At 40.9% G+C, this 22,233-nt stretch overlaps 1 protein-coding gene across 3 annotated transcripts in view; it reads right to left on the bottom strand.

Moving 5' to 3' along the window:
* Positions 1-22,233, bottom strand: part of NBEA (neurobeachin) — a 350,651-nt gene that overhangs the window by 32,809 nt on the left and 295,609 nt on the right. For all 3 annotated transcript variants that reach the window (XM_081860054.1, XM_081860055.1, XM_081860053.1), the window contains one exon: positions 18,518-18,685. In XM_081860054.1, the coding sequence (XP_081716180.1) occupies positions 18,518-18,685 (168 nt within the window). The remainder of the gene's footprint in view (positions 1-18,517; positions 18,686-22,233) is intronic.

Below are 22,233 nucleotides of genomic sequence, written 5' to 3'. Positions count from 1 at the left end.
CTCTTCATCCAAACCCTCTACAGCACAGTGGATTGGGGGTTTGGATTGCTCTGTTAGTATTTCTTTATTTTTAATATTTATATACTGCTCACTAACCAATATTCTCTATGTGGTTTACAAGTAAATAATAAAAACCATAATAATGCAAATGTCTACAGGCAAGTCTCACGTATTTTCCATCATGCTTTTCAGGAGTTACTAATGGAACTGCTTCTCATGAATGGGTCTCATATAATTCCGCCTGACCACCCACCATGAGCTCAGAAAGCCTCACTTTTTTATTTGTATAAGAAAAAGCACTGGATTTAATTATATTTTTAAGGAGCCTAGAAGCCATTGGCTGAAAAGAATTTCATCCTCATCTAAATTAAATGCTAAGATTCTGAATAACTTGAAAGGAGAAAGCTTTACTGTGAATTTGAAACTGCCCCCTGTCTCCTGATAAAAATGCTTTTTGGTGCTCATGAAATTTAACAGCAATTGCTTACAGCTGCCTAGTTCAGTTTTTATTTAAAGAGCTCAACAGTGGGCTTAAAAAAATTATCAGCCTAAAACAGGCTTGATGCATGCCATGTTTACTTGTGAGGATTTCACTTTTCAGGCATACTTTCCATCAATGTTTGGGTGGATGTTCTGTTTGGTTTTCCTTACACTTGGGAAATCTTTACACCTCTTATCATCAATTCTGCTGCCCCTCACATTTTGTCAAGTAGTGGGCACAGCTTTGGATAACAACAACAACAACAACAATTTATTTATACCCCACGCATCTGGCTGGGTTTCCCTAGTCACTCTGGGTGGCTTCCAACAAAATATTAAAAATACAATAAAACATCAGACATAAAAAACTTCCCTAAACATGGATTATGGCAAGGGGCTCTAATATAGTCCATAATGGCTTTTGTAAGAATATTTTTCCTGAAATATCTGATAAAATATAGCAGAGAAAAGCATGCAATATAGAATTTCAGTTAGAATAAAGATTATATTACAATATCACATTTATATAGCCATGCATAACCCCACAGCTCCTGGTGATTGCTTACTCATGAAATACATGTATATTAATGGTAAACAATAAACCTACAAACTACCAGCCTTACCAGTCTACAGTCTTGTTTGTAATTTCAGTATAATGAGATTCAAGGTCTTTCAAATATTCTTTTATGGGATACTATTCAACAGAAACTGAAGCCCTTTGGTTTCAGCAGCACTTAACTACTTACAACTGTGAACTGGGCAACAGCAGCCATAGAGAATTTATAGTCTTTATTTGCAAACACATAAAACTCATGCTCTTCCACAATTTTCTTTGAGAGATAATGATTTACTCTAATACAGTCCAACTGAAGTGTGTCTGAAACACTCAACCCAATATTTCTATCTAGAATATATAGATCCTGCCTTTCAATTTGAATAAAATTCCAAAATGTGTAACAGCGACATTACAATACAAACAATGATTTAAACAAAAATATAATGAAACAAATGATTAAAATAGCTAAGGCCTAGAGCAAACAAAGGAGAATGCTGGAAGGAACTGTGAAACAGGAAAAGCCTCCTTCTCATACTAGGTTTGCAAAAACGTGTTGTGGCTGTAAATTTTACTTGTACTAATCTAGATTGCTACATGCAATGCCATCCTACTGTTTTATTTTGTATTGTTTCCCGGGGGAACAATATTTGAATGGTTGATTATGATACTTATTTAACTATTCTTACTGGCAGTGCTATTTTTCTAGAAAAACAGGTGCCAGAACTCACCATGAACACCTCCCTTCTCTTAGAATGGCAATGGCGCCCACCTGAGAGGTGTCAGAACTGGGGGGGAAGCCCTGCTTACTGAGGAATCCTTGGAGGGGTTGTGCTTTGGGGGGGGGTATCTTCTTTCTTGAAATATACATATTTTTAAATCGAAAGAAACAGGAAACTGTTCTAGTTTAATTTTTGCTTTGGATGGGTTCATAGAGCTATTGCTAGAGCTATTTATATTAACATACTGTTAAACTTGCCACTGTCCAAGCCCATCTCTTGAGAAGAACTATTGGCTTGGAGAAATCTAAATCTCTACACTTCAGCAACCTGATCCCCAGAGAGGCTGCATGAAAGCCTCTCATCTAACTTCCTTATAAAACACAGAAGGGAGTCCTCGAGCAGAGTGGATGATAAAGGCTGTATAGCCAGTTCAACTATTGAATATTTTCACAGTCCTGTGCTGGTTCCCACAACTATAAACTTACGACAGCAGTTCTTACCATTGTTGCTTCATAGAAACCAACTAACCAGGTTCTTAAGCATTTGGAGAGTCTTTGGGAGTCATCCCAACTGTCAGATTATCAGGTAAGCCTCCTAACAACTGAACTGCAAGTAAACAAAACGTTCAGAAGTGGAGATTATAGTTCCCAGGCCTATTTTTTTTTTTTCTTGACTTCACTGCCTAATCCTAAAGAAAATGGAGAAAGAAAGAAAATCCATTCTTTGAAATGATCATACCCAAGAAGTAAACTAGACCAGAAAGGGCAGGTGTGTGAATGTTGTTGTTTTAAACAACCCTGAAATGCAGCGATAGAATTCACTATATCTTTTTCCCAACAGGTTGGAAAGCAACTGGGAGGCAACTGATTGTAAATGCATGCTGCTCTAGTCAGATTTTTAGGCCTGGCTCCTGAGATTGCCATGCCCTGACTAGTTTGGCATGGGAGGATTTCTGGTCACATCCTTATCAGGAAACGTGTGGTAGCCATTTCCAACTTTACAACACATGGTCCTCTATTTGAAGGGCTATCCAGTCCAAATCTAGTTTGACGATAAAGAACTGTAAAAACTGCAGAGCAGGTTCCTTGAATCTGCCTGTCAACAAGACCTGAACAGCAGACTGCACTGGTTACAATCTGCTCGACTATGGTGAAATGTATTTCATTTATAGTCAAACTGTTTTATTTTTAATAGCGCCTTTTTGTTGTTTTGGCTTATTAAATACAACATGACCATGTAAAGCATTATTTCTACCTTTGCAACCCTATATAAATTAACATATGTGAATTTCATGCAAACCAATGTCTTCTTTTGACTTCTTTTTTGGTGATGAGATGACTCCCTTACATAAATATCAGGGCATTGTGGTCTAAACCACTGGGCCTCTTGGGCTTGCTGAATGGAAGGTTGGCGGTTCGAATCCGTGCGACAGGGTGAGCTCCCATTGCTCTGGCCCAGCTTCTGCCAACCTAGCAGCTCAAAAGCAAACCTTACATAAATAATATATTTCTCAGAATGCATTGAAAGTGCATTATACAGGGCTGTATCCAGCACAGCATTCTGTTAACGCTCCATCAGCAAAAGGACTTCTGCTTGCACAACACAACATTCTCGCCCTCTCCTCCTCCCTGCACCCCTCCCAAATTTGTTCTAGAGGTTCTTCCAAGCCTCTGTGGCAGATCTGGGGAGGGTGTGAGCTGCACACAGGAGGGGGGAGGGGGGAGGCCCACTGTGGAAGTGGAAATGTTTGTGCTAATCGAATGTGGCGGGTGAGTATGAGAATCACCCACAGTGATTATTTTGGAGGGGAAAGATACTACAGCCAATAGCCAGAGGTCTTGAGTAGATGCACTACAGTAGTGCCCCGCAAGACGAATGCCTCGCAAGACAAAAAACTCGCTAGACGAAAGGTTTTTTCGTCCGCGATTTGCCTCGCAAGACGAATTCCCCTATGGGCTTGCTTCGCAAAACGAAAACGTCTCGCAACTTTGTTTCCTTTGTGTAAAAACCGTTAAAACCAAGGGTGCTTAGCTTGAGCAGCTGCAGTTGCGACTTGACTTCGAGGAGCAACTGTTAGCACGTGGTTTGGTAGCCTTTTCTCAGACTTTGCTCACTTTTGAAGATTTTCCAAAACTTTTCCAGAACTTTTCCAGAACTTCTCTTTCATCCATTTGGTAAGTTAAACTTTTAAAACTTTTTTGGGGGGTTTTGGATTTTGGGTTGGGGTGTTTGGGATTCAAGGACTTGGTGTTGGGAAGGGGTTTGCGATAATCTGGGGGCTTGTGGGCCTTTTTTGGGAATTTTTATGATTTTCTGTGACCACTGGGCCAGGTTGGTTTTTTTTTGAAAATTTTTCTGAGTTTGAATTTCTGAGTGCTGGCTGGCTAGGGGAACAGTTGGGGAGGGGTTTCTGCAGAAATCTGGGACCATGTGGGGTTTTTGGGGGAATTTTTATGATTTTCTGTGACCACTAGGCATGGTTGTTTATTTTCAAATTTTTTTTCTGAGTTTGAATTTCTGAGTGCTGGCTGGCTAAGGGAACAGTTGGGGAGGTTTCTGCAGAAATCTGGGACCATGTGGGGTTTTTTGGGGAATTTTTATGATTTTCTGTGACCACTGGGCCAGGTTGTTTTTTTTTTGAAAAATTTTCTGAGTTTGAATTTCTGAGTGCTGGCCATGTTGTTATTTTTTGAATTTTTTTTTTGCCTGGGTGGGGAAGCAGTTGGGGAGGGGTTTGCAGCAGTTGGGGAGGGGCTGGGGGAGCAGTTGGGGAGGGGTTTGCAATTTCTGTGTTGTGGGTGGGTTGGTGCGTGTCTGTGGGAGCAGTTGAGGTTTTTGAAGACATTGGTGATTTTTGAAGCTTTTCCTAAACTTATTCTGCAGCCATTTGAGGTTTCTGAGGACTTCGGTGGTTGATTGTTGAAGCTTTTCCAGAACTTCTCTTTCATCCATTTGGTAAGCTAAACTTTTAAAACTTTTTTGGGGGTTTTTGGATTTTGGATTTGGGGTTGGGGTGCTTGGGATTCAAGGCCTTGGTTCTGGGTTTTAATTTCTGTGTGGTGGGTGGCTGGCTGCTTTTGTATTTTTGGGGTTTGAAGCACATCACTGATTTTTTTTTCTGTTTCTGAGTTTACGAAGGTAGGAGCTGTGCTGCCATGGGACCCAAGAAGACTGCTGCTGCGGTGGCCGGCGAGAGGAAGAAGGAGAAGGTGACGCTGGAAATGAAGAAGGAGATCATCTGGAAGCACGACGGCGGAATGCGTGTGACGGACATCGCCAGGGAGTACGGCAGGAACCCATCGACCATCGGGACCATCCTGAAGATGAGGGAGAAGATCCTGGCGACTGATGCAGCCAAGGGAGTCACCAGGATCGTGAAGAACCGCCCAGCTGTCCTGGAGGAGGTCGAGAAGTTGCTGCTCATCTGGATAGAAGAGAAGCAGCGTGCAGGGGACACAGTGTCTGAGGCCGTCATTTGTGAGAAGGCCAAGGCCTTGCACGCTGACCTCATCCGGGAACAGCCAGGAACCTCAGCCGAGCCAGAAGTCTTCAAGGCTAGCAGAGGTTGGTTTGACCGGTTCAAGACAAGATCTGGCATCCACAGCGTGGTCAGGCATGGAGAGGCTGCCAGTTCTGATGTTCCTGCGGCTGAAGACTTTGCAGCGGAGTTCCTGGAGGTTGTGACGACGGAGGGCTACGTTCCGCAGCAGGTCTTCAACTGCGACGAGACCGGGCTGTTTTGGAAGAGGATGCCCAAAAGGACTTTCATCACTCAGGAGGAGTCCAGGCTGCCTGGCCACAAGCCCATGAAGGACCGCCTGACCCTGCTCTTCTGTGCCAACGCAAGCGGCGACCTGAAGATCAAGCCCCTGCTGGTGTACCACTCGGAGAACCCACGGGCCTTCAAGAGACACAAGATCGACAAGGAGCGGCTGAGTGTCATGTGGCGATCCAACAGCAAGGCTTGGGTCACACGTGTGCTGTTTGTGGACTGGGTCAATCTTGCTTTTGGCCCTGCTGTCAAGCAGTACCTGCTGGACAACGACCTGCCGCTGAAGGCTTTGCTTCTGATGGACAATGCTCCTGCCCATCCTAAAGGCCTTGAGGTGGACTTGTTGGAGGAGTTCAGCTTCATCAACATCATGTTCCTGCCGCCTAACACCACGCCACTGCTCCAGCCGATGGATCTGCAGGTCATCGCCAATTTCAAAAAACTCTACACCAAGGAGCTTTTCAGGCGATGCTTCGAGGTGACTGACTGCACCACCATCACCCTGCGGGAATTCTGGAAGGACCACTTCGACATCGTCACCTGCTTGAAGATGGTCAACACGGCCTGGAAAGGGATCAGCCAGAGAAATTTGAATTGCGCTTGGCGCAGCCTGTGGCTGGACTGTGTGGCACCAAGTGACTCTGATGCACCAGAGTCAACAGTGGTGCAGGACATTGTTGCCTTGGGGAGGACCATGGGCCTGGAGGTCACGGAGGAGGACGTCTGCGAGCTGGTGGAGGGGCACGACGACGAGCTGACCACCGTGGAGCTGGTCGAACTGCAGGCAGAGGCTGCGCAGGAGCAGGCCTCACTGGAAGAGGAGGAAGCAACTGAGGAACGGCTGTCCTCCGAAAGACTGAGGGACATTTGCCAGAAGTGGAAGGAGGTGCAGACTTTTGCAGATCTACACCACCATGAGAAGCACGTGGCACATGACGCTGGGAACTTTTATGATACGAGGGTCATGTCGTCTTTCAGGGAGCTGCTGAAAAGGCGGATAAAGCAGCAGACTATGGACAGGTTCTTGACCAAGAAGCAAAGAGTGGAAGAGGAGCCTTCTTCGAGTGGTCCCCCAGAGTCTTAGAAAATGTACTGTACACTTTGTTGATTTTTAAATGTTTTTCTGTCATGTTTATAAAGTTAATTTATTTTCCCTTCAATTTTTGAACTGCTCTTTACAGTATGTGTGACTTTAAAGAGCAGTTAATAAACTGTTGTTGTACCAAATTTGGCTTTGTTTGGACTTTTTTTGACCATAGGAACGCATTAATTGATTTTCAATGCATTCCTATGGGATTTCGTGCTTCGCAAGACGAAAAATTCGCTAGACGACAAAAATTGCGGAACGAATTAATTTCGTCTTGCGGGGCACCACTGTAGTTGCATATTTCACTGGATCCTGGCCTACAAGGATAAAATTAATTCAATTCAATTCATTTAGAAATTAATTGAAAATAAAAATGCTAGCCATTAGATGCAAAAGCCATGTTACATTCCTCCGACTTCCACCAGAAGTCGAAGAACCTGGGCAATCTTCTTATGTATCAATAACTACGAACAGGAGAAAAGCAGACAGTTGTCACTAACAAAAGAAATACCTCACAAAGCAGAAATAAATTAATAGCGTATGTTCTAATTTTCTTTTCCTGTACAAATTAATTCAACCTACATATTTATAAATGTTTTATATCAGAAACCAAATGCAATGTTTTGTTCCATTTGCTTAATAGCAAAGAATAGTTTTTGTGAGACATGACACAGAGGAAACCTGGGGAGGCAGACAGAAGAAAATAACCAAGCAAACTCTGGAGAAAACCTGGTGTTGAAGGAATGGCTTTTAATGGTATTGTTTGTTGTGGTGGTAGCTTATTGTAGAAATAAAGCACGATCATCTAAAGCATTATTTTTAATGCCTAGGATATGGAAACAGACACACTCAGTAAATCCAAGTATGTAATAGCCATATTTTTCTTAGGTTATATACCCAAAGCTGAATTAAAAATTTAAATGTGATTTTATGTTCAGTTAGTTCACAGACCAAGCTAGAAAAACATTTGACCATCTAGGAGAAAGCATTTTATATAGTGGGAGGCAGTGGAAGACAGGAGTGCCTGGCGTGCTCTGATCCATGGGGTCACGAAGAGTCGGACACGACTAAACGACTAAACAACAACAACGACATAGTAAAATAAAATTTTGTATTCTTCAAATTCATTGCACATTTGCCTGCTAAATATCTTATCAGTTCTGATTACACAGAAATGAAGCCACCCTATATATTGCTATACAGAACTTAATTTGTTCTGGGGGTCCGTTCATAACCTGAAACTGTTCTTAACCTGAAGCACCACTTTAGCTAATGGGGCCTCCCGCAGCCGCTGCACCCCCGGAGCACGATTTCTGTTCTCATCCTGAAGCAAAGTTCTTAACCCAAGGTACTATTTGCGAGTTAGCGGAGTCTGTAACCTGAAGCGTCTGTAACCCGAGGTACCACTGTACTTTACTAGCCTGGACTTGGTGCATTTTTTTAAAAAAAATGCAGCTTTATTCCATTTTTTTAATTAATTTGAAGGTATAAGTATTTGTATAGGTGAAGCACACTATTTGTTTATTAGATTGTTTAAAACTGTCCTGTGCGGTCCCAAGGCGACTTACAAATATATAAAATGAAAGCAATTAAGACTCATTAAAATTGCACACAAATACCCTCACAGCAATAACAGAACAGAGTGAAATATCCAATTCCAATTCATTACCGTATTTTTCGCCCTATAGGACACACTTTTCCCCCTCAAAAAATGAAGGGGAAATGTGTGTGCGTCCTATGGGGCGAATGCAGGCTTTCGCTGAAGCCTGGAGAGCGAGAGGGGTCGGTGCGCACAGACCCCTCTCGCTCTCCAGGCTTCGCGGACCTCTCCGCAAGCAGGGGGAGCGCTCCCGCCACTTGCGGAGAGGTGCCTGCATGCCGAAGCCTGCGCGCGCTGAGCTCAGTGCGTCCAGGTTTCGCGGACCTCTCCGCAAGCGGCGGGAGCCAGCTCTGGGCTCCCACGGCTTGCAGAGAGCTGCCTGTTTGGGGACTGGGGTCGGGGGAAGCTTGGGCCTCCCCCGCCCCAGCCCCGCGCCTGGGGGGGGAAATAATTTTTTCCCCTTTATTTCCCCCCCAAAAAACTAGGTGCGCCTTATGGGACGGTGCGTCCTATAGGGCGAAAAATACGGTAATTATATTTATTATTTGCTATATTGCTCTGGTATATATGCTAAAAGAGGGCGGAAAGTGTCAGAAACCCCACTCATTGCAGCCTTGTACCTATTTCCCCAGCTGTGTGCATCACACAATCACAGGAACCCAGCGCTTCATAATCCAGCCACCACATAACTGCACTTTGGTACTTTGCCAATAACTTAATGGAAAAAACAAAAGCAGATGGCCACACCATCAGTTACTCTGAACAAGGCTCAGTAACTAGTCAGCCTAGGAATACATGTTCTGTACAACCTCAATTCGTATTTGTTGGCTGAGGTAAAAAACTACTTCTTGCTCCACCTTTCCTTGAAGGAGCCACCAACTTTGTGAAGCCTTGGATTCAGGTCTTGTGTTTGAGTCACTTGTGCTGATTATCTAGATTGTATCTAGATGCTGGCTCAAGACATTTTGCTACCTGAGGCGAAGGACAAAATAGTGCTCCCATTCCATGGACAGAAATCTGATTGGACTAGCAGCTGGATATTATTTAAACACTGGTGATAGGACAACATTCTACACCATACTGAGTGCAGTAGGCCTGTTTAGGAGGTACTTGGCAGACTAGCATAGAAGATTCAGGGAAAATAGTGGGTGACTGCAGCTGCCCTCTGGCACCTGCTGTCTGAGGCAGCTACCTCACTTTTCCTAATAGCAGGACTGGCCCTGCTTGTTCGCCTGTGTTGATCAGATCTTTAACTGCTGAGTTCTGGGTCTGATATAATACATACATTTGTCTAGAATAATTGTCACCTCTGGCTTGAACCTCAAAATCTCTTATGAATATCACAAGTATGATATGGCATGTTATGTAATCATCTATATATGTACAGTGGTACCTCTGGTTGCGAATGGGATCTGTTCTGGAGGCCCATTCGCAACCTGAAAAGAGCGCAACCTGAAGCGCCGTATCTGCGCAGGTGCGCGGCGTGATTTAGCACTTCTGCGCATGCGCAAGTGGCGAAACCCAGAAGTAACCCTTTCCGGTACTTCCGGGTCGCCGGGGGATGCAGCCTGAAAAGACGTAACCTGAAGTGTCCGTAACATGAGGTATGACTGTATTGTAGGCGAAGAAGAGATAGAGGTTGTTGCCCACACAATTCTGAATCCTCTGTTACCTGTTAGAGTCATTGTTTCTCCCTTTCTCACGATTCCTAAACCTTTGCTTCCATTTGCCCTTTTTTCTCCCTGCACTATTGTACAGTGCAGACAAATGCTGACTTCACGCTAATTGTGATTAACAAATTGGAAGCCAGGCATAGAAGTGCAGTAAAAGATTTTGATCAGCAGTTAGCTGCAGTTATGGGTGAGAAGGATTTCCCCTAAACTTGTCATGTGGGCATTTACTCCTGGCGAGAGTGGGAGTGCAGGTTCCTGGCTCCCAGTTTGCAAATTGAAATTTGGAGTGTTACAACTACACTGCACCACAGAGATTCTTCAGGCCATTGTTGAAGTTCCAAGAACAAGAAGCAGCCAACCTTGCCAAGGTCATTTCAGTCAAAGGAGCTGTTGAATTCAGCTATTTTGTATCCTAAAAATAAATCCAGAATTATTTCAGGGAATTCAGATAATGGAACACTCCGCTGTATATTACAGCAAAAAACTTGAATCTATTGTTCGTGCTGTCTTTAAAAGACAATTAAAGAGGCACATTATCAATATGTCGAATATTGTTAAGATGATCAGCTCTGCTATTTTCTAAGAGAACTATCTAAATTGTTCAGCAGTCTTTACTGCAAAAAGGTGAAGAATGCAAAACATTGTAGAATAATAGGTAATTTATTCTAAGGTAATGACTGCAATATAGCTGAAATCTGTGCTAATAGAGTAAAAAGGCTCCCAGCGATTTCTGCTATAAACAGCAGTCAAGTAATTTTCATTCTTCTTCCCTACAGTAAAATACTACTTTAAAATCAATGCTAAAATGTTTGCTACTAATTTCTGAACTGCAAAAATTACTACCTGTAAACAGAATGTACTGGCAAATAAAAGAAAGAAGCAGCTTTCACAAATGGCATTCCTCCTACTTTTCAAATTGCAGATGGGGAAAACACAACAGCACTGGAGTATGTACAGGCCTTATTGTCTACAAAACAAAAACAAAAAACACCAAACAATTTAAAACAATACTCTTTAGTGGTCCCAGGTGAATATATAAGAAATTAAAATGTGGAGTCATATTTGAATAGATAAGGGGCATGGCAGGTGTTTATACAATATACTGGAGTGTAGGTACCTAACAAAATTGCTAGACAAGAGGATCAGGGCCCACAAAACAGAGGACTTTCCATTGCTCATAACTGACTTGTGGAATTTGCGGCCACAAGATGAAGTGATGGTCACGAAATAATGGGTTACAGAATCACAGAGCCTGAAGGGATCTCAACAGCTATCTAGTCCACCCCCCCTTTTGATGCAGGAAACCACTGCCATAGTATCAGTGAGAGAAGTGCTGAGCACAGAGCTTGCTAAATGTCATTTGGACAGTGCTTCCAATGCGCTTGACAATCAGGCATTTGGGAAGTGCTGCACAACTGGCAGCAGCTGCCAAGCCCCATTTGGCCAGACCTCACTTTTGCCTCACACTGAATGCCATGTCTGATGACAGGTGTAAGGTAGGTGGCCGTGATTTGGCCAGCATGGCTGTGCAGACCAAATGGGGAGTCTTGGCATTAGGCTTGTGGGTCAGAGGTTCACCACCTCAATCTAAGGTGTGCTAGTGACCATGAATACAATAAATTCTGCTGTGAGAGCAGCATGAGTGCTCAGTCAGCCACTGTGTTTCTGTGATGGTGCTTGTGGGGCAGTAGGGATAGGATGAACTGCCCACCAGTTGGTTGGGTGGGGAAAGGATGGTACCATGAGGAGCTATTTCTCTTCCCTGCTTGTATGCTAAGACAAGTCTTTCTCTGCACAGTTCTAAAACCGGAAGAGTTGGCTCTCAGGGCTAATGCTGCTAGTTGCTTTATCTGTGTTGGGATCTTCTGATGTAGGATCTTTGCTGGAGTTTGCCTGCCTACTATATAGACTGAAGGTTACGTGGGGTTTGAGGTGCGTGGGCCCACCTCCTCAGGTAATGAGGAGACTGCTTGCCTGGGCCTGGAAGAGGGGACTTTTCACCATTGTTAGCTGTCCTCCACTTAAGGAGAGAACTTCTGATCTTGTAAATTGTTAACAATTATCCATAAATTCTTCGTAGAACCACTACTATGTGGGAGAAAGCTAGTCTCTGTATATTGAGACATGTGGGAACTAACATTTAAGATCAGTTCTGTAGATACAATTAGATCAAAGGAGATCTAGAGGGATGAATTTTGATATTCCTGTCAGATTAAGGAAAGTGATTGTAAGATAGGAGGATCAAATATGTGAATTCAAAATGTGAATAGCTTTCTTAACAATTAATACAACAGAGATCTCCTGCCTGTTAAATATCGCATTGTCTTTTTATGAATGAGTGTTGATATTTTCCACATATATGTTTCTAGGCCTTACTAGTCACTATGTAAGGCTAGCATTCCGTCTATTTTGTTAAAGATATATCTGTCTTGTTGGGTCTTGACAGCCCTATCATGTCAACCCCCTGTAGCAGCATAGAGTTTTTCAGCAAGGGGAAGAAAAAGTAAAAACTATGCTTCCAGTGGGCATATTTCACTATTGCCGATCCTGAGGGATGATTTGTTATTCCTGTCAGATCAAAGGAAGAGATAAGAGAAGAAAATAACATCTAAAAACTTGAACCCAGAAATGAGGGCGACGGCAAAAACGTCAAGACCAAAACATTATGATGCCACTTAAAATAATTTAAATATGCTGGATATCAAACACTTTCAAAAGAAATAAATGTTGCATAGGCCATATGCTCTGCTAGCTGACAGGAGAACTAGTTTTTAAGGTTTAGGAATTGGTCATAGAAACCAACTGTCAAATGCTATTCATTTACTGATTTTTTTTTCCAATTGGCCATGTGTGTTGTCAGTAAGATGAGGTCTTTTGACAGGCAACTGCTTGAAATATGACACATATGTCACTAGGAAGTTCTTCTGCAAAGGCCCATTTAAAGATATGGAAGCTGTGCAAAGGCATGCTCATTTCATTGTGGGCTTGTGCAGGAGAACTGCCTGGTCAGTTGTGTCATGAACTTATCAGTGCCTGGTTTTGTGCAAACTTACACTTTTGGCTCCAGATAGCTATTTTGACTGAATCTGCACCATACCATGTTTTGAAATTGTACAGCACAGGCTTGTAATATGTAGAATTGAATATGAATAAGACGGCCCAGAGGTATAATACAAAGAGCAATTGTCCAATATAATCCTTCACTAGCTTTTAAAAACATTACTAAGGATAAACAGACTGCATCTAACAAACATAGATGAGGGGTTGGCAAATATTTGAAATAAGAATAAGTAAATAAAATAAACAATATACTTGAAATACTGACTTCTTGTAAGTGTACACAAAAAGTCTGTTTTCAATGTTGCGTCTGACAAATTTAATTACATTTGGGAGATCAAACCAACTAGTGCCATTTAGCCTCTCTAATTTTAACTTGTGCAGAAGTAATAAACCATTACTTATGTATTCACATCACTGTGTTAAATTAGTTTTGTGTAAACAAACGTCATGTCTGGTTTTTCTAGAAAAACACATACCACAATTTGTATGGAACAGGCATAACGTTTGCAAAAGTGACCCAATTTCTTAAAGCCCAGTTTGTAAAAATTGGGTTTTAAAGAACAGGTACACAGGAAAACAGCAAATATAAGCAAATATTCAGCGTGCCTCATGCTATTTTATATTCAACAGGACACCCGAAATCATCTGAACACAAATAAACAATCAACCTTTATAGCTGCAGAGGGTCACATTTCTATATGTGAGAGGGTGAAAAGCACATGACAAAAATTATCTTTTTTTAAGCTGTAAGGTATTGATAATCAAATGAAATAATAGGAAAAACATATAGAAATGGGTTTTGGAAGGATAATAAGTTTTAAATGCCTTTGTTCCGTGAATGAGTACCCTTAACACAAGTCTTGGAAGACAGTTAAAAAAAGTCTGGAATAATAGGTTTGGATTATGATGTACACCAACAGTAAAGACAATTCCAAATAACATCTAGAGTCCAATATAACTGCTGTTTACATATTAAAAAGAGATACAGGCTTTGTACCAGGGATGTTCTGTCATGTTTCTCCACAGGAGAAGGCTGTCATGGTAAAGTTCATTATCAATTACTGCTTTACAAGTGCAAGATGAGTTAAGCTGTCATAATTTTCTCAGCTAGAGATCCTGTGCTGTCAAAGAATGTCAATTTTTAATCTGACACAAGGAAGAAAATTATCTCTTATTCTGACCTCTAATTTCTTGACATTTTAATGCAATAATTGCTGTGGTTAGTGCTGCAACCATGATTTCACCTGTCAAGGAAGAATGAATCAATATCCTTGAGCTGTTCATTAAATTTCTAGATTTTGCTTTACTAAATTTCTCCGTTTTTGAGGGTGGAAAGAAAAGAAACCATTGATAGGCATGCCTGAAAATGTGATATACCGAAACTACACCTTGCAACATTTTCCATTTGTTTTCACACTGACAATTGTTCCCTGCCCACCCCCAAATAAAATAAAATCTCACTACTTTTTGAATAAAGGTTTGACACTAGCAGAAGTTACTTTGTTTGGACTGAGTTCTGCATTTTGAATATGGTGCAAGTCCTAATGAAAAGGACAAACGTTAATCTGGCCTATCAGAGATCTGATAGGGATGGGCATACTCATGAAAGCTTCTTTCCAGCTCTGTATGAGGAACAAAGTTGTGTCCCATCCCATTTCTGTGTGGATTTTAAAGGGGAAATTTAAAAAAAAAAATCCATAGAGGAATGCACACTGTCTTGAAATCAAAGGGCAGCCATTCTAGGAAGGACACTGTGCTTCAGAGCTCTCCCTCCCAGAACAATTACTTGAATGGGGCAGTGGTGTAGCTAACAGAATGGACACTGGTGCAGCTAAGAAATTTGATCCATTGTTTCTTCTAATACAGCGCTACATATACAGTGGACGCTCGGGTTGTGAACATGATCCGTGCAGGATGCAACTTCGCAACCCACAGCGTTCGCAACCTGCGTCTGCGCACACACGGGTTGTGATTCGGCGCTTCTGCGCATGCGCGACTGCCGAAACCCGGAAGTAACCCGTTCTGGTTCTTCCGGGTTTTGGCGGTCCGCAACCTGAAGCGTCTGTAACCCGAGGTATGAGTATATATTTAAAACCCTATTAAAACTAGTAAAGTATTCAAAAACAAGCATAAGCACAATATTCTTGTAGATGTGTCTGAATTGTTTTCACTTCTTTGTAGCTTTCCCTCAACCAAATAATACGGGACTTGGACACAAGCACAAGGTTTTATAGTTATTACCTGTCCCAAAAGCAATGCAACACATGTACAGCTATTGCATCTTAATATGTTTTCACCAAACCTTAGTAAATTGCATAAACAGTCGTACCTCGGAAGTCAAGCAGAATCTGTTCTGGAAGTCCGTTCGACTTCTGAAACATTCGAAAACCAAAGCGCGGCTTCTGATTGGCTGCCGGAAGCTCCTGCAGTCAAGCGGAAGCTGCAGAAGTCCCATTGGACGTTTGGCGTCCAAAAGAACATTAGAAAACCAGAACTCTCGCTTCTGGTTTTTTATCGTTCCAGAGGTGGAACGTTTGACTCCCAAGGTGTTCGGGAGCTGAGGTACGACTATAGCTGCAAATGGAATAACAAACGGCGTACAAGAATATATCTACAATTCCATGTTGGGTGTCCATTTTCAAAATGGCCCAGTATACTTGAAGGAGCGTCTTCACCCCCATCATTCTGCCTGGAAACTGAGGTCCAGCGCCAAGGGCCTTCTGGTGGTTCCCTCACTGCAAGAAGCGAAGTTACAGGGAACCAGGCAGAGGGCCTTCTCAGTAGTGGTGCCTGCCCTCCCATCAGATGTCAAGGAAATAAGCAGCTATCTTATTTTTAAAAGACAACTGAAGGCAGCCCTGTTTAGGGAAGTTTTTAATATGTGATGAATTATTGTATTTTACTATTCTGCTGGAAGAGTTTGGATTTGATATCCCGCCTTTCACTCCCTTTAAGGAGTCTCAAAGCGGCTAACATTCTCCTTTCCCTTCCTCCCCCACAACAAACACTCTGTGAGGTGAGTGAGGCTGAGAGACTTCAGAGAAGTGTGAGTAGCCCAAGGTCACCCAGCAGCTGCATGTGGAGGAGCGGAGAAGCGAACCTGGTTCCCCAGATTACGAGACTACCGCTCTTAACCACTATACCACACTGGCTCTCAGTGGAAGCCACCCAGAGTGGCTGGGAAACCCAGCCAGATGGTCAGGGTGTAAATAAATCATCATCATCATCATCATCATCATCATCATTATTAAATCAAGGAATCCTTAAAGATCAAACAGACCTATGCACTTTCACTTGCACATGCAAAGGTGTGTTTGTGATAAGAGAATGTGAATGAGATAATAGTGGCCAACATCACAGTCCTGTTGTGGGTATTATTAAATGTTGTGAACTACATGCATTTTTTTAAAAAAAGATTTCCTATTATTCTTATAATTACTATTGTATTTATTTATTTCTTAAAATTTTATCCTTCATCCAAGAATCAGAGGGCGGTATACATTATAAAAGCACAAAAATAAATAACAAATGAAATAATGACCCTCCAGTTTAAAAGGCCATAGATTGTATAAATAGTCAAAGGCCTGGGAGAAGAGGAATGTTTTTGCCTGGTGCCTAAAGATATGTAACAAAGGCGCCAGGCGAGTCTCCCTGGGAGAGCATTCCGCAAGCGAGGAGCCACTGCTGAAAATGCCTGTTCCTGTGTTGCCGCCTTCCCAACCTCTCACAGAGGAGGCAGACAAAGAAGAGATGATGTCAGGGTCTGGGTCTGTTCATATGGGGAGAGGGCAGCCCTTGAGATATTGCAGTCCTGAGCCATTTAAGGCTTGATAGGTCAAAACCAGTGCTTTGAATTGGGACCAGAAATTAATTGGCAGCCTGTGCACTTCAGCCAGGGTTCGTGTTATATGCTCAAACTGTCTTGCCCCAGAGAGCAACTTGGCCACTGAATTCTCTCCACATGCTTTAAACTACAACTCCTATCAGCCAGAGTAAGTATGGTCAAGTGTACATATGCAGGTCGACAGTTCCCGTGCAACCGTTTACTATTATTACAATTTCTTGGATTATATTAGTACCCAGATTATTAATGATGTTATATTGTGAATGGAACAAAAGCTTTAAATACAAATGAAAGAGAAAGAGAAATAAGTATTCCTACATTTCTCTAAATGCAATAAAATCAGCTCATATTACTATGAAAGGGGTTTCTGATATCAAATGATGTATCAAACCACATATAAACTTTACAGATATCCTAAAAGCATTTATAATGTAAGGAATATATTTGCAAAGGTTGCAAGTAAGCAAGATATAAGTTTTCAGTTTTTAAAATTCAATAAAAAAATGCCACAAGTATTCTATTGCTTGGCAATGTATAAATTATTACTTGTTTTGCATACAACAGATGGCAGATATCATGGGGCAAGGAAGCTTGTGTATGCAGCTTCACCACAGCAACACTCATCTTGCAGCTGTTGCATCTTCACACTTTTCAACCAAATTGAATCTTTCAGAGAACGCTTTAATACTCATAGCTGTAATCTTTTAATAATTATTTTATTATGATAGGCTGACAAGACTGGAAACAAAACATGGAAGAATAAGGTGTGCCCTGTATAAACCAAACACCTTTTAAAAAAATCCCGTATGAGGCAAACACTCAAGTAACTAACACAAAAGAAAGAAAATGAAATCCTTTTGCTACTCTGGGGGTATTGTTTTATTCTTTAAACATTTCATTGGTTAACCAATAAAATAATCTCATTTGATATTATGAATATTATAGGCATATTTATGAATGGATAGGGAGTTTAGCTCTTTTACTCGGTAATTCATTAGATACCCATATGTTCATATAGTCAGTAAATATACATCATATATAATTTTAGTGAATTGTTCTGTATGGTTTAGGTTGCAATCCTATACACAATTATCTAGATTTAAGACACTGTAAGCTTACTGCATAGGATGGTGCTGTCAGTTTAACTTGTTCATTAATTAAATGCACTGACCAAAATCCAAAGAAGTACTTAGACTGCCTGCAGAGTTCATTCAGAGCTGGCTTTAAAATGATTTGGGGGAGATTTTTTAAAAGACTGCCTCAAAGCGGACACAAGTTTCTAAACTATTCCCACACCTACCTAATTCAAGATGGAGACAGATTCCCAGTTTCCCCTGTTCATCTCAAAGTCAACTCCCCTTAACTAACACGTCACCCAGCTTAGCTACTAGAAGTCAGTTTAGGCATATTCAAAGGCCCTAAGGCACATACAATGCAAGCCTCTATTCCATTATCATAAACATTTTGGAAATGTATGCTATGAAACAAGGGATTTTGTAAGATAAATACAGTCCAAGGAACATCCAAAATTGTTTCCATGATTCTTTGTACCTTGATCATTAAACTATTCCATTTATTTCTTATTAGTGTTTACAGAATTTGATATGGTTGGCCTGTTCTTTGGAAGAATAAAAAAATATCCCATGCTCCAAATGAAGAATGCAATATATGGAGGCATTTTGCAATGAAACTTAGTAGCACGTAACAGGGAGCCAGAATTACCTACCTCCCTGAGCACAGGATCAGTGATACTGTCAAGGTTTACAGAACCTTCATATGTCAGGTAGTGGAAAACATTAAGTGCTCGTACTGCTTCTGGTCCTCGTTGCTTGTAGCCAAATATCAGATCAATCCACTGATGAAGCTGGCAGGATACAAATTCACTTTCCAAAGCCTGGTAATGAAATTGAGAGGATGAAAGAAATTTTGTTTCTCAGCTTTTATATTCATTCATTCGGCATTTCATCATTTTATTCAAAAAAAGGAAATGGAATATTATGATGGTCTTCTCTATGGTGGCCCCCAAATCATGCAACTTTCCCCCAAGAAATGTTCATCTGGTGCTGTTGTTATTATTATTTATACTACAGGGAAAGACCGCCCTGTTCTCTTGAGCTTTTAAAGTTATTTACTTACATTTGGGCTATTTGCATATTTATTTGTTTTTATGGATTACTGTTATTGCTTTTCTGGTATCTTTTGTATTGCTGCTGTTGAGATCTTGGTGAGAAGCCATGACAACAAGGAAATAAATAAAAAAAGTGAAAAAAATAAGTAATGTTGGAACATACTTTTGTTTTCTTTTAAGATTTATATACCCCTTTTCTGAGAGTGTTTTAAGGCAACAAAGAGTAAAACCAAACTATAGAAGCAGCATAATAAAACATACACACAAAACAGAATATTATTGGTATGATACATTCCGTTGGTACTGTTACGGGGTTTCTACAGGAAGTTTATTTTATGCATTTATTAAATACCTCTGTATATACAAAAAATAAACTATTTTCCATGCCTATTTGTTATTTAATGGATTTCTAACCTGTCTATTTTTAAAATTAAAAAGGCAGCAATTGCATGTTTATCATATCATTTAGGGATGTGGTTTCTTACTTTTCCATAAAATCCCACAAAAGAAGCAAACACCATGTCCTAGTCATCCATTTAATTTGCATTAACATATTAGAATATTTGTCAAAACCAGCCAGCTGAATCAATGGATCTAAATCAGCTTAAAACCTACTATGTCAGATTAACTAGGTTGTAGATCAAGCTGTAAGATTGTGGCTCTTTTGTTCCAGTAGCAGATTAAAATTTTCCATTTCTGTTGCTCCAAACTGGCAACATGCAGTCTTTCTGCTCTTAAAGACAGGGATTGTGTATGTAAACCAAGCACTGCTTTATTATACGGTCAATCTTTAAACTTTTATATAGAATTTTAAACAGTACCAATATTATCCAGTTATGAATATCACAACAGAGAACTTAGGTGCGCAGTGGACAGCAAGATTTTGAATTGTTATGTTTTATTCCTGCCTCAGCCATTTTTTTCCAATATTTGAAACATTTTATTAACTATTCTATACATAGAACATGAACTTACTGAGGCTTCAAATGGAAATTATTTAGAACACTTCAATAAAATTGCCTTAGGTCCAGCTTATCAGTGGAAATATAACTTCCAGTGTTCTATTTAAATTCAAAGCTGGGTGAATTTATCTTTCAATACCTTTTGAAAATAATGGTACCAACTAAGGAGAAAACCAGTTAAAAGAATTGTATTCTTAAAGTAGCTCCCACAGGCCAAAAACTTACAGAAAGCTCTTAAAACATCAACAGTGCTATCCTCCACGTCTTCGCAAAAGTACCTGTAAGTTTCAGTGAGTTCAAGTAAATTTACTGCCAGGTAAGTGTGTGGGAAACATTAAGCCCTCCAGATGTTGCTTAACTATAATTCCCATCATCCCTGACTTTTGGCCATGCTTGACTGGGGCTGATAGGATTTGTAGCAACAACTGGAGGGTTCCCCATTCCTGGTGTACATCAGTGAAGTCCAAGGCATAGTGGGATGCACATTAAATGAACATGTATAGACTTCTGAAAGGCTCCAGTCCTATACTAGGGATGGCTAGCCATACTACAGCCAGAGAAACACAGATTGCTCCCTCTCATGTCCTTGCTGTGGGGTACAGTGAGCCAACACTCTGCCTTTCCCAAGGTGGAATGATATAAGCCTTGTGGCAATTTATCAACTAAGCAGAAAATGAGCTAAACATCCTGGATTTGAGTGAGCAGTGGAGGCACCCATAGGCTGCCAAGAAAAGAAAAGAAAAGAAAAGAAAAGAAAAGAAAAGAAAAGAAAAGAAAAGAAAAGAAAAGAAAAGAAAGGAAAAGAAAAGAAAAGAAAAGAAAATGGACTTTTGTAGGAGATGTCTGTGATGCTGCAGTCACATCATAAGGTCAAGCAAGGTGTTATAGTCAACTATGATGCCTCTACTGATGAACACTTGGTCAAGGAGCTGGGCACTCTAAATGGGACATTTGTGAATGATGTATCAACTAAGGTTGGGGTATTATATCCATATTGCAAGAATGTGTTAGTGTTACACTTGGGATCCTGGTGATATCCACAGATTTGCATATTAATATTTTTATGCCTACTTATTGTAAAAGAGCCTCATTAGCTGCACTGTGGATATTTACCATTCTATAGCAAGGGAAACTCAAGACAGAGAACTTTGAAGTTGGAGAACTACTCTTTTTACCACCTTTTTGAATTGTGAATTGTTCATCTGCAAGATGATTTAGTATTTATGTACACCACCACATTTACCTGATAATACAATGCCATCTAATTACAGTGGTACCTCGGGTTACAGACGCTTCAGGTTACAGACTCCGCTAACCCAGAAATAGTACCTTGAGTTAAGAACTTTGCTTCAGGATGAGAACAGAAATCATGCTCTGGCGGTGTGGCAGCAGCAGGGGCTCCATTACCTAAAGTGGTGCTTCAGGTTAAGAACAGTTTCAGGTTAAGAACGGACCTCCAAAATGAATTAAGTTCTTAACCTGAGGTACCACTGTACATTTATTCTGGATGCCTTTGGATGGGGATTTTATGCTGTGCAATCCTTTCAATTTGTGGCAATTTTAGTTAAACCATGCAATACAGGTACACTATTGCTAACAGAAAAATACTGGGAAAGGGACCATCTAACTTGCATAGACCCAGCTGTGCAGCCAAAATTAAATTAACATAGGATTAAGGAAGGGACATGGTTCCCATTGCCTCCTCCAAGTACACCCATGGATTTCATGGTCTATGGGGAGCCAGTGTGGTATCATGGTTACAGTGTCATACTAAGATCACAGAGACAGGGTTCAAACCTCCACTCAGCCACAAAGCTTACTGGCTTACCATCTCTCAGTCTGACTTACAGCTTTGTGAAGACAAAGTAGTGGGGGCTGAATGCTGCCCTGAGGAAAGGCGGGATAAGAATATAATACATAAATAAACAAATAGCTGTTTGGGGCAAACTGGGGGGGAAGGTAATTTGCTGAAATGTGGACACCAGTTTTTGTGCTGGTGTAATATATCTGCAAATGTGTGAAAGCTGTATCTCTGTTCCCCCAAGCAACATAGAAACCAAGTAAACAGGGTTTTTTTTTAATCTAAAAGTATAATTTGTGTTATATGTTTCACTCAGCGTTATAATTTGTAATGCACTACAATGTTTTGTGCTTAATAATCAAAATATTATTATAGTTAATCTTGGATTGTGGCAGATCGCCTCTTCAAATTACAGAATGCTTATTATACAGGCTGTGCTCTATTTTTCCATGCTACAGTTTTCTGCCTCAATTTAACATGCTTGGCTTGTTGGCTGAATGCGTTCTATTTTTGGCTCTCAGGACCACCACAAGTCTGCTGGGATCAAAAAG

This window comes from Podarcis erhardii (assembly GCF_964252035.2).
Source record: "Podarcis erhardii genome assembly, chromosome: 4".
NCBI classification, from domain to species: domain Eukaryota; kingdom Metazoa; phylum Chordata; class Lepidosauria; order Squamata; family Lacertidae; genus Podarcis; species Podarcis erhardii.
Note: the sequence above shows the minus strand (reverse complement) of the source record. Positions and strands in the feature narration are given on the sequence as shown.